Source organism: Mustelus asterias, unplaced genomic scaffold, assembly GCF_964213995.1.
Source record: "Mustelus asterias unplaced genomic scaffold, sMusAst1.hap1.1 HAP1_SCAFFOLD_547, whole genome shotgun sequence".
Classification (NCBI taxonomy): domain Eukaryota; kingdom Metazoa; phylum Chordata; class Chondrichthyes; order Carcharhiniformes; family Triakidae; genus Mustelus; species Mustelus asterias.
This window is the reverse complement of record NW_027590497.1, coordinates 5,001-19,069: the sequence shown is the minus strand read 5'-3', so window position 1 is coordinate 19,069 and position 14,069 is coordinate 5,001. Positions and strand designations below refer to the sequence as shown.

At 48.7% G+C, this 14,069-nt stretch overlaps 1 protein-coding gene across 1 annotated transcript in view; it reads left to right on the top strand.

The window, feature by feature from the left end:
• znf462 (zinc finger protein 462) overlaps window positions 1–7,715 on the top strand; it is a gene marked incomplete at its 3' end in the record, with an annotated part of 54,839 nt that extends 47,124 nt beyond the window's left edge. Inside the window, exon 4 of the mRNA XM_078205009.1 lies at window positions 1,996–7,715. Coding sequence (XP_078061135.1) covers window positions 1,996–7,715 — 5,720 coding nt within the window. The remainder of the gene's footprint in view (window positions 1–1,995) is intronic.
• Between the last annotated feature and the right edge of the window lie 6,354 nt (window positions 7,716–14,069).

The following is a 14,069-nucleotide window of genomic DNA, read 5'->3' as shown; positions in this document are numbered from 1 at the left end:
AACAATATTGTATCTCCAGTGTCGTTCCATGTGTTAGGGTTATTTGATGACCTACATCCTGGAACAGATTATCTTTTGTGATATTGCTTAATAAACTGGTTATAGCACAGCACTAGGCCATTTGGCCTCAACATCTCTGTGCTGGCTGTTTGGAAGGATAACTCGCCTGGTTCTCTACTCCCCAACTTTTCCCCCTGCAAAAGTATTCTCTTCAGATAATTGTCCCGTGAGAGAGAGGCAGGATTGAAACTGCCTCCACCGCACTCTCAGACAGTGCGTTCAGATCCTAACTATTTGCATTTTAAAAAAAAAAGTATTTCCCGAACTTGTCATTCACCTAGTTGTCAACCCTTCAGCCAGTGGGAAGAGTTTACTCTGTCCAAAACCCGTTTTTGAGTACCTCTGCCATATCCCCTCTGAGAATTTCAATCACGTTGGAGATTATTATTTCCGGAACTTGATGTTAAATTTTCTTTAGATATTCTGGTGTTGGGTAAATGTCTTTCCGAAGTTGTGTTCAAATATTATGATGCTGTCGCTGTTTGCATCACTCTGTTTAATGAAATGTAATCAGTGCGAATAATGGTGTTCTAACAGAGACCATCCATGATCAAAACTATCTAATTACCTCCCAAATTGTCCGCAGAAATATTCAACTCTCTCTTTTTGACATGACACTTGGCTCAGAAGTTGTCCTGTACTTACCGGAATGACTTGTGTGTTAACTGAGCGGATGCAAAAGAATCCCTTGCCTTGCATCCTGAAGTGGCTTGCTGTTTGATAAGTGATCTACCAATGTTACACATACAGTGCTAAAGTTTGTCCTCCAGTAGAATAAACTTTTGACGTTAATTACTCACATTTAAAGAGGTGGGAGTGCTGTCATTGTGCCACAGTGGATGGGCTAAAATCATTCTGTTTGGCTAATGAGGAGCGTGGGGAGAAATTGCAAGATTCATTGACAGACCATATTGGTGGGTGTTGGGACCAGCTCCCGACTAATGGGATGAGAGAATTTGTTCTTGGGAATTATTTGCCTGCCGTTTGTACTCTACTGTGGATAATTGCAGAACCATAAAACCTAATGTAATCAACAACCTAAAAATACTGGGCAAAAAGTACAAGTTGCGTTGCTTCGAGAGCAGAAATAGACATAAGCCCCGATCCTGGGATGTGGACATCGCTGGCCCAGGCCAGTGTTCATTGGCCATCTCTAATGACCCTCGAAAGTGGTGGCACCTTGAACAGTCCAGTGTAGATCGAGCTGAGTGACTTGCTTCGGCCTTTTCAGAGGGCAGTTAATGTCACTGTGGGTCTGAATTCACATACAGGCCAGACCGGGTAAAGGCAGCAGATTTCCTTCCGTCATTTTTACGATAATCTCCTGTTACCCCAATCCATATAAACCCTATCAACAGATCTTTTCGCCAAGAACATAAAAATAATCTTGTAAAAAAAATCCAGGATATTTTATTTCATTTAAAAGGCAGTTTTTAATTTTTCACATCTTTCCTGTAACTGGATTGCTGATGTAAGTTTGAGGGTTGATGTAAGTTTGAGGGTTGATGTAAGTTTGAGGGTTGATGTAAGTTTGAGGGTTGATGTAAGTTTGAGGGTTGATGTAAGTTTGAGGGTTGATGTGTGCAGTTGTGATCTGGAGTGCGCTGCCTCAAAGAGCAGTGGAAGTAAATTCACAAACCTTCAGAAGGGAATTGGATAAACGGGTGAAAATTGCCAGGCTTTGGGGAGTGGGATTAATTGGGTAGCTCTTTCCCAGAGTCAGCGCGGGAACAATGAGCTCCAACTGTTCTGTCCGATTTTGCTTTGTTTGACAAGTTAAAGCAAATTAATCCCTACGTTCGGCCCAACAGAGTGAGGGCAGCGCCAGGTATTCCGTCATTTCACCCCGAGGGATAAATTAATGACAATTGAAATAACATTTAACATGCGATGGAGTGCGAGAGATTCTGATCATGCCTCCTTTTCTTTTCAAAGCACAAAATTCCTTTCACCCTGGATCTTCGGATTTCGCCGGTAACAGCCCATCCGTTTTGTACAGTCATCATGTGGAGCAGCAGCCGAGACCTGCCAATAAGTTTTTTCAGTGCAAGTACTGTGTCCGCTACTTTCGATCCCGGAATCTCCTCACTGAGCACACCAGAAAGATCCACGGACAGGTGGAAGGGCCGGCGTTCGGTGGAGAAACATCGGACATGGCTCCTCCCCCCGCGCCCTCCAGTTACCACGTCCTCCTGCACGAAGGTTTCGGGAAGGTCTTTGCTTGCCGCTATTGCACCTACAAGAGTCCACGTCGGGCGCGCATCGTCAAGCACCAGAAGCTGTGCCACCGATCTGCCAACAAGGTGCAGGAGTTGGTGGGCGATGTGCCCATGGATGCCGTGGAACGCAGCATCCTGGAAGCACAGGTGAAACCCTTAACCAAGTCGAGGGGCAGCTTTTGCTGTGAGTGGTGCGGGTACCACACCTCCAGGAGGGAGCGCTGGTGCGACCATTTGATGAAGAAACATCGGAATCTCTTGGCGCAGGGCTTGGTGAAGATCATTTCATCCTTGCGGCAGCAGCAATCTGGTTCAAACGGAAGTCCCACAAAGTCCCAAGAAAAGGACGCCCAGCAGTTGTCTCCTAACTCTAACTATCTGCCCATGAAGATGACAGAGAGGGAGATGCAGTTACCTCAGTATCCGACTCTGAAAGGCTCTCTGGGAGGCTCTGTGATGAAGCAGGCTTCTGCTGCTGTCCCCAGGTTTGCTCCAATTAAAATCAAGTTCCCCTTTCCCAAAATGAAGCCCAAGGCTTCTCCCGATTCTGGTGAAGTCGGAATGACCGGCAGATCCTCCTTCGCGTTGGCCGACCTCAATGCGTCCAATTCCGGTTTGGAAACCAGCAGCCTGTTGAGTGATGAGCGGAGTACCTCTGATGAAGACGAGCAACAGGACGTCGATGAGATGGACTCTCTGGCATCCCAGAGCTCGGAAGGCTCCGGGAAGAAGCTGCTGACGGTTGGGAACACAAAGCTGCTGGAAACCAAGGGAATTCCCTTCCGCAAGTACATGAACAGGTTCCAGTGCCCTTTCTGTTCATTCCTCACCATGCACCGCCGCAGTATCTCCCGCCACATCGAGAACATCCACTTGTCAGGAAGGACCATCGTTCACAAGTGTAACCTTTGCCCTTTCACCTGCACTACTGCCCAGAAACTGGTGGCCCACAAGCAGTCCCACTCCTCGGAATGGGACACCGTTACCTTACAGAATAGTAGCACTGCCCCATTGAGCGACAGCTTAGTGACTGTGGATGTGACTCAGAGTCAGGTGGTTAATGGAGAAAAGCCTGCCATTGTCGGGGATTCCAAGCAGCAATATCCTTACAAATGTACCATGTGCAGCTATTCTACCGTTACCCTGAAGGGGCTGCGTGTACACCAGCAACATAAACACTCGTTCTGCGACAACGCTTTACTGGCCGCCAGCGAAGAGGCGTCGGATACATTACAGGACACTACACTGTCGCAGTTTGAAGCTCTTCCGTCACCGGGTATTGTGAAAACTCAAACCTCCATCCTTGGATCGACCTCCAAGAACTCCTTCCTATTCAAGAAAGGCAAAAGGTTGGTGACGGACAGCCCGCTGGACTTGTCTCCCGCAAAGAAACGCACCAGGATCGACGAGATTGCCAACAACCTGCAGAGTAAAATCAGCCAGGCCAACCAGCAGGCCAGCGAAGTGGAGTCAGTGATCGCAGTGGAGGACGCGGAGGAGGAGGAAGAAGAAGAGGAAGAGGAGGAGGAGGAGGAGGAAGAGAGGGATGTCGAAGTCGAATTGGATATGGACGGTGATCTGGATGAGGAGGAAGGGAAGACCGATCATCTGATGGAGATGCCAAACTACACTTACGGAGGCCACCAGATGTGGACTGAGGGAGCGGATGGAATGCGTGAAGAGACGGGATATGGGACCTTGGAGCAGGATTATTCTGTTAGCAACAGCGCCGAGATTGAACTGACTCTTTCCGACGATGAGGACTTTTACGGCAGTTCCAATTCGGGGCAGTGCGATGGCTCATCGCGCAAGCTCACCGGGAACTCGGCTTACAAAAAAGCTGGCTTGGACAGTAGGGACGCCTTTCAGGAAAACCCGGAGTCAGCCGAAGACTCTGGCAAGATTTACTACTGTAAACACTGCAACTTCAGCAACAAAGTGGCACGCAGCGTGAGCACCCATTATCAGCGAATGCATCCTTACATTAAATACAGCTTCAGATACATCGAGGACCCCACGGATCACAGCGCGGTGTACCGCTGCCTCGAGTGTTTCGTGGAATATGCAGAATTCGAAGATTTGCGGCAACATTACGCTCAGTTCCATCCTGAAGCGCAGAATATCCTAAACTTTCATCAAGCCAACTTGACCTACAGGTGTCGTTTCTGCTCCTATACGAGTCCTAATGTCCGCAGTCTCATGCCTCACTACCAAAGAATGCATCCGACCGTAAAGATCAACAACTCCATGATATTCTCCAGTTACGTAGTCCAGCAGACCAACGAGGTCAGCGCAGAGTCCCAGACTCTGAGGGAAATCCTCAACTCTGGTGTGAAGAATATTGGGACGTCCACTCCGCTGTCGCAGCGTGCCGCTTCCTCCAGCCCTTCCAACGTGAACTCGCCCAAGAGCATGAGCCCCAAGCAGGGGGAGGCGTCGATGATTAGTGCCGTGGTCTACAGTTGTGATGTCTGTTCGTTTTCCAGCCCAAACATGCACTCAGTCCTGGTCCATTATCAGAGGAAGCACCCAGAGGAAAAGGCCTCCTATTTTCGAATTCAGAAGACCATGCGTGTGGTCTCTGTGCAGAACCCTGTGATCAGCGCTCCGAATGTCGTTGAGATGATTTCTGCATCGTCAGCTAACGACCCGCCACCCCCTCCTCAGACGGTGGAATTTGAGCAGTTGTATTACTGTAAGCATTGTGTTTATAGCAATCGCTCGGTTGTTGGCGTGCTTGTCCACTATCAGAAAAGGCATCCAGAGGTTAAGGTAACCGCAAAATACATCAAACATGCGCCGCCGACTCCAGCCCTGAAGAAGACGATGGAAGAGCTACAAATTACGCCAGCAAGGCCACTAATCACAAAACATGTGAATCAGGGGAGCAAGAACACCTATGAGACTGACCTAAGCCCCCAGCAGAGATTGGTGGAGAAGGGGGAGGGAGAGCTGATGTTCTTTTGCCAGCATTGTAACTACGGCAATCGAACGGTTAAGGGCGTGGTGATTCACTACCGGAAGAAGCACCGCGACATCAAGGCGACGGCTGAGCTGGTGCGTCAGCACACGGCAGCGGTGAGGAGCCAGCGCGAGCGGGCGACCAACAATCAGGCTGGCGTCAGCGTGCCGATGGCCGCCGTGCAGCAGGAGACGGACGGCGAGCAGCTGCGGTTCTTCAAGTGTCGCCACTGCTCCTACACGGCGCATTACCTGTACGCCGTGAAGAAACACTTAAGGAAGCAGCATCCCAGCGTGAAGGCCACAGTCACCACTATCTTGCGGTGGGCGTTTCAGGACGGGGTGGTGACTGCGGGCTATCACTGTGAATGGTGTATCTACTCTCATCAGGAACCGAGTGGGTTGTTAATACACTACCAAAAGAGACACCCGGAACACCCTGTCGATTACACCTACATATCCAGCAAGCTCTGGGCCGGTCCTGATCCTTCGGCCAACCCGTCGCAGATTGCACTCATTGACCTCAAACACTACAAGTGCCGGGATTGCGTGTTTGAGGCGGCCTCGATTTGGGACATCACAAACCACTACCAGGCCTTGCACCCCTGGGCTGTCAGCGGCGACGAGTCCGTGCTGCTCGACATTATCCTGGGGAAAGACGCCTCTGAGCAAAACAACCCCACCGCCCACGATTACTCCACCCTGGATTCCTGCAGCATTCCCGAATCCAGCCTGGCCGACGACGAGGTGCCCTCGAAAGTCTTGGTCCCTTCTCCGATCAGTCCTCCTCCCAGGGCCCCCGCCAGTTCCGTCCCCACCGGTTCTCCGTACCAGTGTAAGATTTGTAAGTCCGAATACAACAACCTACACGGCCTGCTAACCCACTATGGGAAGAAGCACCCTGGCGTCAAAGTAAAGGCTGCCGAGTTTGCCTTGGAGAAAGACGAGAAACCCAGCACCCTGTACAAATGTAGACATTGTCCATACGTCAACACTCGAATCCACGGTGTCCTGACACACTACCAGAAGCGGCACCCCTCGATAAAGGTCACCGCTGATGACTTCATGAACGAGGCGGAGAAACTCCCCGATGGGCAGAGCAACGATCTGGAAGAGATGACCAAAGTTCCAAAGCAAGGGTTTGGTGCTTACCGGTGCAAGCTGTGTCCATACGCACACGGCTCCCTGGAGAAGCTGAAGGTCCACTACGAGAAGTACCACAGGCAGCCGGCCATCGACATGTTCACCGATTCCGTTGCTGAGTCGGCAGAACCTGAAGAACCAAATACCTCTGAAGAATACAAGGCGGCAGAAGTGACAGAGTCTGCCCCTGTGGCTCCCCCCTTTGTCAGCGGCTGCTCAGATCTCAGTACTTTATTCAAATGTCAACTGTGCAAGTACTTCTGCTCCTCTCGGAAGGGCATAGCGAGACACTACCGTAACAAGCACAACAATGTCCGGGCCCAGCCCGAAGGCAAGAACAACATCTTCCGGTGTGCCTTGTGTGCCTACACTCACCCGCTCCGCAAAGGGCTCGCTGCTCACTACCAAAAACGTCACGATATCGATTCTTACTACACCCACTGTCTGGCTGCCTCCAAAACCATGATCAGCAAGAAACCAGAGAAACTCATCCTTCCCGTGGAGTCCAAACCAGAATCTCCACCCCTGAGTGAGGAGCTTAGGAGGGCAGTGGAGAAGAAGAAATGTTCACTCTGCTCATTCCAAACCTACACAAAAAAGGGTCTCGTGTCCCATTATATGAAACGCCACCCCGGCGTATACCCACGGAAGCAGTACGTAAGCAAGTATAATGGTTACTTCACGGTTGTGTATTCTGATGACCAGGAAGAGTGCAGCGTGAAGGATGAGGTCACTGCTATAGAAAGTTCTGGAGTGACCATTGGAAGAGAGAGTGAATGGCTCCCTTTCAAGTGTGTGAAATGCTTCAAACTCTCGTTCAGCACACCGGAACTCCTTTGCATGCATTATACGGATCACCACAGCCGAGACCTGAAGCTAGACTTCACGTTGCTCCCTGGCAGCACCCGCTCGCACAGCCCCACCTACGAGTGCAACCACTGCTCCAGCAAGATCCTCAGCACACTCGAACTGAGTGCTCATCTCACCCAACACAATGAGTGCTTCAGCCAACGGGCAAAGCTGCACCGTGAGAAGCTGAAGGCGCTGGAGGCCAATCGGCCAGATGGGGATCAGCCGAAGGAGGAAGATCAGCTTCAGGGAGAAGAGGGTCCAAAAGAAGATAGCCCTGTCGGCGAAGAACAGCCTAACTGGGAACATCCAAGTGAGAATCACCCTGAAGGGGAACAGCAACTTACAGGTGAAGATCATGAAGAGGAAGGCCAAGTTAAAGATGAAGATCGCCCTAAAGAAGGAGCGGAAACTGCTGTAGAGGAGCAAGTGAACGAGGAAGGAAAAGCAGAGACCACAGAAGCAGACAGCAATAAGAATCAGGTATGTTGGACACCACTTCATGCATGCTATGTACAACGTGGTGTCCATGACACTAATGTCACCTTTCACATGACCTCTCTTTCAGAAGATAAATGTGTGTTTTTAAATACAGCGATTCACGATAGAAAATCAAGACCAGCAACATCACTGGTCATTGCAAACATTCAGTAATGAGGGAAGTTGCATTGAGGAATGTGTGCAGTTCTGGCATTTCTCAATGGGGGGTTAGACCGAGCGAGACCTCTGTGTTGTCTTATGTGCTTCAGACTTGTCCAACAGCAGAATTAGCTGTGTGGATTGTTCGTAATCCTGTATGAATGTTAAGATATCAATAATTGGCAATATTGTCATCCCCATTATTGGCCACCATTGATTTAAAACCAAGGCATATGAATGTGCCTTTTATACAGGTTGTTCAGGTGACTTGTAAATCACTAATGCTTCATGCTCACAGTTCTGTCCACGTCACAAACCCCTTCTGCCTCTTCATTCTCAAACTTTATATGTTGTCTATGTCCAGTTTTCTCCCTGGCCTCCAGCACTGCTTGAGACATTAAAAAGGCCACTATGACTTCTGTTGCTAGGTTACGATGTCACTACACTGAGTTGAAACATCGGAATGAGCTCTCCGGCTGAACGGGCCCATGTCAATGTTAATGTTTCACGCGAGCCTCCTCCCACCCCCAGTAACGTGTCCCTTCATTCCTTTCCCCTTTGTGAGTTTATCCAGCTTCCCCTTAAAGGTACAGATATTGTTCCTCCTCGCCGCTTTTCTGAGGTGGTGAGTTCCACATTCTCACCACTCTGAAATTCCTCCTGAATTTCCTATTGGATTTCGTAGTGACTATCTTATACTTGTGGCCTTTAGTTTTGGTGTGTGTGGTGTCTGTCTCTTTAAGACAGTACAGCAGAAGAGAGTCACCTGACTTTTGAGGGACCAATGGAAAATGAAAGTGAGTAATCACCCCAGAGGGTGGAGTCCTCGGGCAGAATCACCCAGAAGCCACGGACGACATTCGAATGCAGGCTAAAGATTCCTTGAGGCCTCCAGGGCTATTCCACCTGATGTAAAGAAACCAAACATGCATTACCTGACCTCATGATGTGTTACAGCCATTGAAGTACTTCTCAAAGTGAAGTCATTACTGTAGCATATGAAATGTGGCAGCCAATGTGTGCAGAGCAAGATCCCAGAGATAATGATGACCAGATGATCTGTTTTGGTTGCGGGATAAATATCAGCTTGGGCACTGAGGAGAATTCCCATGGTCGTCTTTACAATGGGGTCATGTGAGACCCACCTGAGTGGGTAGACGAGGCCAAAGGGATTTTAACTCCTCACTGGGAGTGTTAGCCTAGATTTTGTGCGCACGTCCATGGCGTATGATTTGATCCCAGAACCACATGAGCGAAATGCTATGCCACTGAGTCCGTGACCCGTAGTCGATCAGATTTGGGCCCAGCCTTGGGTAAAGGGACCAGAATCAAGACAGCGAGGTGGAGTTGAGCTGATTGCATTGATTGATGTGATAGGATCCAGAGAATGAGTAGCCTCCTTGATTCTTGATTCCCATTTCCATCATCCGTTGTCTCGTGCTTGTCTTACAGACTCTTCCCTTTTCACTTTGGCCCCCTTGAACTTTCTGCTGCATCCTGCGATCTCTCTGCATACCACGTGTTTGTGTCTGTAACTTCCCACCCCCTCTCAGTTCCTGAGAGTCACTCGCTTTCAATATCCCCTCACCTTTCTATCGACCTGTTAGCGCTGTCACTTCCTCATCCTGCTGACCAAGTGTTTTTCAAAACGCGTCAAGCGGAATTTACCACAAGACCTCTTAATGACCAAGGGGATTAGCTTTGTTCCACTGTTAAATTCACGATGACAAAGTCCTGTGTTATCCTGAATCTGGTTCTCCACGTTGCTGAATCAAGCAGACTCCCAGAACTTCATCCTTGCTCCCTAATTCTGCGTTTGACTCTTCTGACCATTTCACATCCAGCTCTTAAAAATCACCTCGACCCTCAGTCCACCAGCCAGATTTTATTTGTCACAATCATTATGCAAGAATCCTTTGCCACTTCCCCAAGGCCAGATGTTGCTTTCACTCTCCTGGCACTCATACTTTTAGCTGGCCCGAGAGGGGGCTTGAGTTGTTCCTTTCCCTTCCTCCCCACCCCATCAACCTCCATCGGATCTGACCTGACATTTTGTTTGCCGTAACTGTCACCTTGTCTATTTTGGAAAAGGCTCGGCCTTTCTCTCTTGTGACTGACCTATCCGATTAGGCTGAAGTATCTTCCACCAGGTTTATTTCAGCACACAGCCTCTATAGATGTACTTCTCGACATTTGCAAATGTAACTTGCATCAGAAAGATGTGTGAGTTGCTGTCTTCCTGACCCTCTGAGCAGCTGTTCCATCTGGGGCTTTGCCAGAGCTGTCATTCCGAAGCCTGCTTTCCGCAGCCTTCCTCTTTATCCTGGCGAATGCTAACTTTCCGAAAGTTAAACTTTTGCCTGGTTCAATAATTTTTTCTCCGTTTCTGACGACCTTGCTAAAGATCCACCCCACATCACTTCACTGTTCTTTTTCCTTTGTTCCACGTTGGTTCCTATTGCAATCCTGTCACAGGGATGTCAGTAAGGGCTCGATATATCCATACAAACCTACCCCTGACCTACATCATTTTGTTGTAGCCTCTTGTGATAAATCCACCTGTAACCCGGTGATAAAGTTCCAGATCTCCACTCCCCTCTGTGTGACGTTGCCCCTGAAAGGCCTGGGAGCTAATGTTTTGCTCCCTTGTTCTGGGCTCTCTCCAACCACAGGAAATAGTTTCTTTCTATCGAACCTATCAGCTCCTTTCACCAGCTTAGACTCCTCAATTAGATCACCCCTTAATCTTCCAGACTAGAGGGAATATAAGTCTCTACAACCTGCCCTGACGATTTAACATTTTTTTTTGGCCCTGCTATTACTCTGATGTAAGTGCACTTTCCCAAGGCCAGTATCACCTTCCCAAGGTGCAGCGCTCACAGCTGTTTTCGAATTTAACCAACCCTTTGATTTTTGCTGGACTTTGACAGATGCTGAAGATTTGTTGTCTTCCTTTTTTATTTAACACAAACCGCAATTACTGCTTTATACCCATCTTAATCAACTTCTGGTGTTGGGTCTTTAAAAGTCTGATCGATCGGGGGGGACTGACCCGAGAAGCCGCTTCAGTCGTGATTTTCCAAAGGACTTCAGATAAATCCTTGAAAGGGGAAATGTTAGTCGCTCTCTGGAGGGGTGGAGAAAGAGTGGGAGTAATTGGATAGTTCCTGCAAAGGGTTGGCATGTGCGCAAAGGACCGAATGGCTTCCTGACCAGACCAATTAATTTTGGAGTGGAAATGGAGGGGAAAGCCAAATGTGAGAAATTGCTCATTATGACGAGCAAGGAAATTAGCCAATCACCCCAATGACTGCAAGGCTGGAGGGCGACCAGGTTAGTTGGAGGATTCAGTGGATGGTACATTGCTGAGGCGGTCAGAGTGAAACTCTTGAATTGTTTTGTTCTCCATTATTCACATGAAAAATATGTGGCAACGTGCCAGAACTTGTAATCTGCTCTCTTGAGACATCAGTGTACAGTAGCATCCATTGAAAGTCAAGAAATTGAGAAAGTGCTTATTTGGAGATCGGGCCTTTGGAGAATGAATGTAGTATTGGGTTCCAGTGACGGGAGTGGCAATGTCTTAGACTTGAGAGGAAATGTGAGATGGGGTGGACGTAGATGGAGAGAATCTTGAGGGCGAGAAAAAATAGCGAATGTATCATTTGTCAACACAGGGCAGAGACAGAATACAGGAAAATTAATCAGTATAAGCCATCATGCTTGTCCCATGCCCATGATGTCCTGACTAAACATTTCCTCTCCTCGCACCCCTCTCCCTGCACTTTCTCCCACCAGCATACCCTGTAAAGTTCATCTCTCACCTCTGCAAGTGATAGAAACCAATCCAGGAGATCACACCCAACAAGTACTCTCTATAAAGGCACTGACTGTCAATATGGGTCCGCGTCAGAAACTAGTCCAGCTCCCTCTTCACAAAATCAGAATCTCAGAATCCCACAGTGAGAAGAGGCCCTTCGGCCCATCGAGTCTGCACTGATGCATGAAAGGCCCTGACCTGCCCACCTGATCCCACTTGCCAGCACTTGGCCCATAGCCTTCAATGTTATGATGTGCCAAGTACTCTTCCAAGTACTTCTTAAAGGATGTGAGGCAACCCGGCTCCACCACCCTCCCAGGCAGCGCATTCCAGACCCTCACCACCCTCTGAGTAAAAACATTTTTCCTCAAATCCCCCCTAAACCTCCCATCCGTCACTTTTAAGTTTTATGTCCCCTCATAACTGACCCTTCGACTAAGTCGGACCAGCTGTCCTCTATTTACCCTGTCCATGCCCCTCATAAACTTGGTGTAGGTCTGCACCCAGTGTCTCAGCTAACAACACATTCCAGAGCACTGTGATAAGATGAACCAGCAATATCCAACCCATTCCTCCTCTTGACTGAGTTTCAAATAATCCCACACGATCCTCCCCAATCAGTGAAACTACACAGGGGCTAGCCAGCTCTTTCATTGTTTTATAACAGACCACCTCAGAGCTTATACTGCTCTGTAAATATGCCAAAGTTGTTTGACCGAGCTGAGGTTCGTTAAGCTCAGAATCATTCTTCTCTACTCCTCTCAATCATTTTGAAGATTAGTCACCATGGGAGGGCACCAAACTGATTCCAGTGACGGTCTGCCCAATGTGAGACACATTGTAGGTTAATTGGAGTTTGATAATTGAGTATGAATAAACCCACATGAACCCATCATGGGTGTGTCCGGGTTGGAAGTGGAGGAATGTCAGAGTGAGGCTTCCTGGGCACCTTTATTAGCTGATGTCGAGGAGGCAGACTCCTCCCACTGCCAAATGGTTTTCCGCCCTAAGTTGACAAAAGGTTTTGCGAAAAGGGAAAGAAAGGCAGTTGGTTTAAAAATAAACGAATCCAGCCAATACTAAGGGGAAATTACAATGTGCTGAACAACTTCATAGAACAGAATCCCGACAGTTCAGGAGGAGGCCATTCAGCCCATCGAGCTTACACTGACAACAATCCCACCCAGGGCCTATCCTGAAACTGACGTAACTTGCCCTGCTAATTTACCCTGACACGAAGGGGCAATTTAGCACGGCCAATCCACCTAACCTGCACATCTTTGGAATGTGGGAGGAAACCGGAGCACCCGGAGGAAACCCACGCAGACACGGGGAGAATGTGCAAACTCCACACAAACAGTCGTCCGAGGCCGGAATTGAACCTGGGTCCCTGGCTCTAAGGCAGCAGTGCCGCTCCACTTGTTCCTAGGTGAATGATCATAGAATCCCCACAGTGCCGAAGAGGCCATTCAGCCCATCGAGTATGCACCAACTCTCTGACAGAGCATCTTACCCAGGCCTTCTCACCCAACCTATCCCCATAACCCAAGCATTTACAATGCGAATCCTCCCTGACCCACACATCTTGGGACACGAAGGAACAATTTAGAATCATTGAATGCCCACAGTGCAGAACAGACTATTTGGCCCATCGATTCTGCACCGACTCTAACAGATTATTCTACCCAAGCCCTCTTTCCCCCGCCCTATCGCTGTAATCCCACACGTTTTCCATGGCTAATCCACCTAACCTACACCTCTTTGGATTGTGGGAGGAAACCGGAGCACCCGGAGGAAACATGTAGACGGGGGCGAACATGCAAACTCCACACAGGCAGTCATCTGAGGCCGGAATCGAACCCAGATCCCTGGCAGTGTGAGGCGGCAGTGCTAACCACTGTGCCACCGCTGTAGCATTGCCAATCCACCTAATCTGCACATCTTTGGACTTGATACTTAACGTAGATCAAGTGAGATGCATTGGCAATGGATATTGGTGTTAAAAGCCCCTATAAGCACCACCACGGGATGTAAACTACAAGGAGATAATATGAAGAGGATTTTTGTGTTTGCATGGTGAAGTTATTGCCCTATTGGAACCAGCTAATAACGCACTGGTGAATATTTGGGTGCATGGGGTATAATTCTGGCAATTCAGCAATTACACTTGAAAAGGAATTCATTAAAACACACGCAAAGTCTCATTCTCACCCAGTCATTCCCACAATCCACCTGCAGTTGTCCGAGAGGCTGAAGAAAACAGGAAGTGATGGTGGGAAGAGTTCCGAAACCTGGGTCAGTATCTTCTGAGAACGGACTGAGTGAACTGTGATTCAGTCCTTGGAGATACTGAGCCGTGTTTTTTTTTCCCCCAAGTG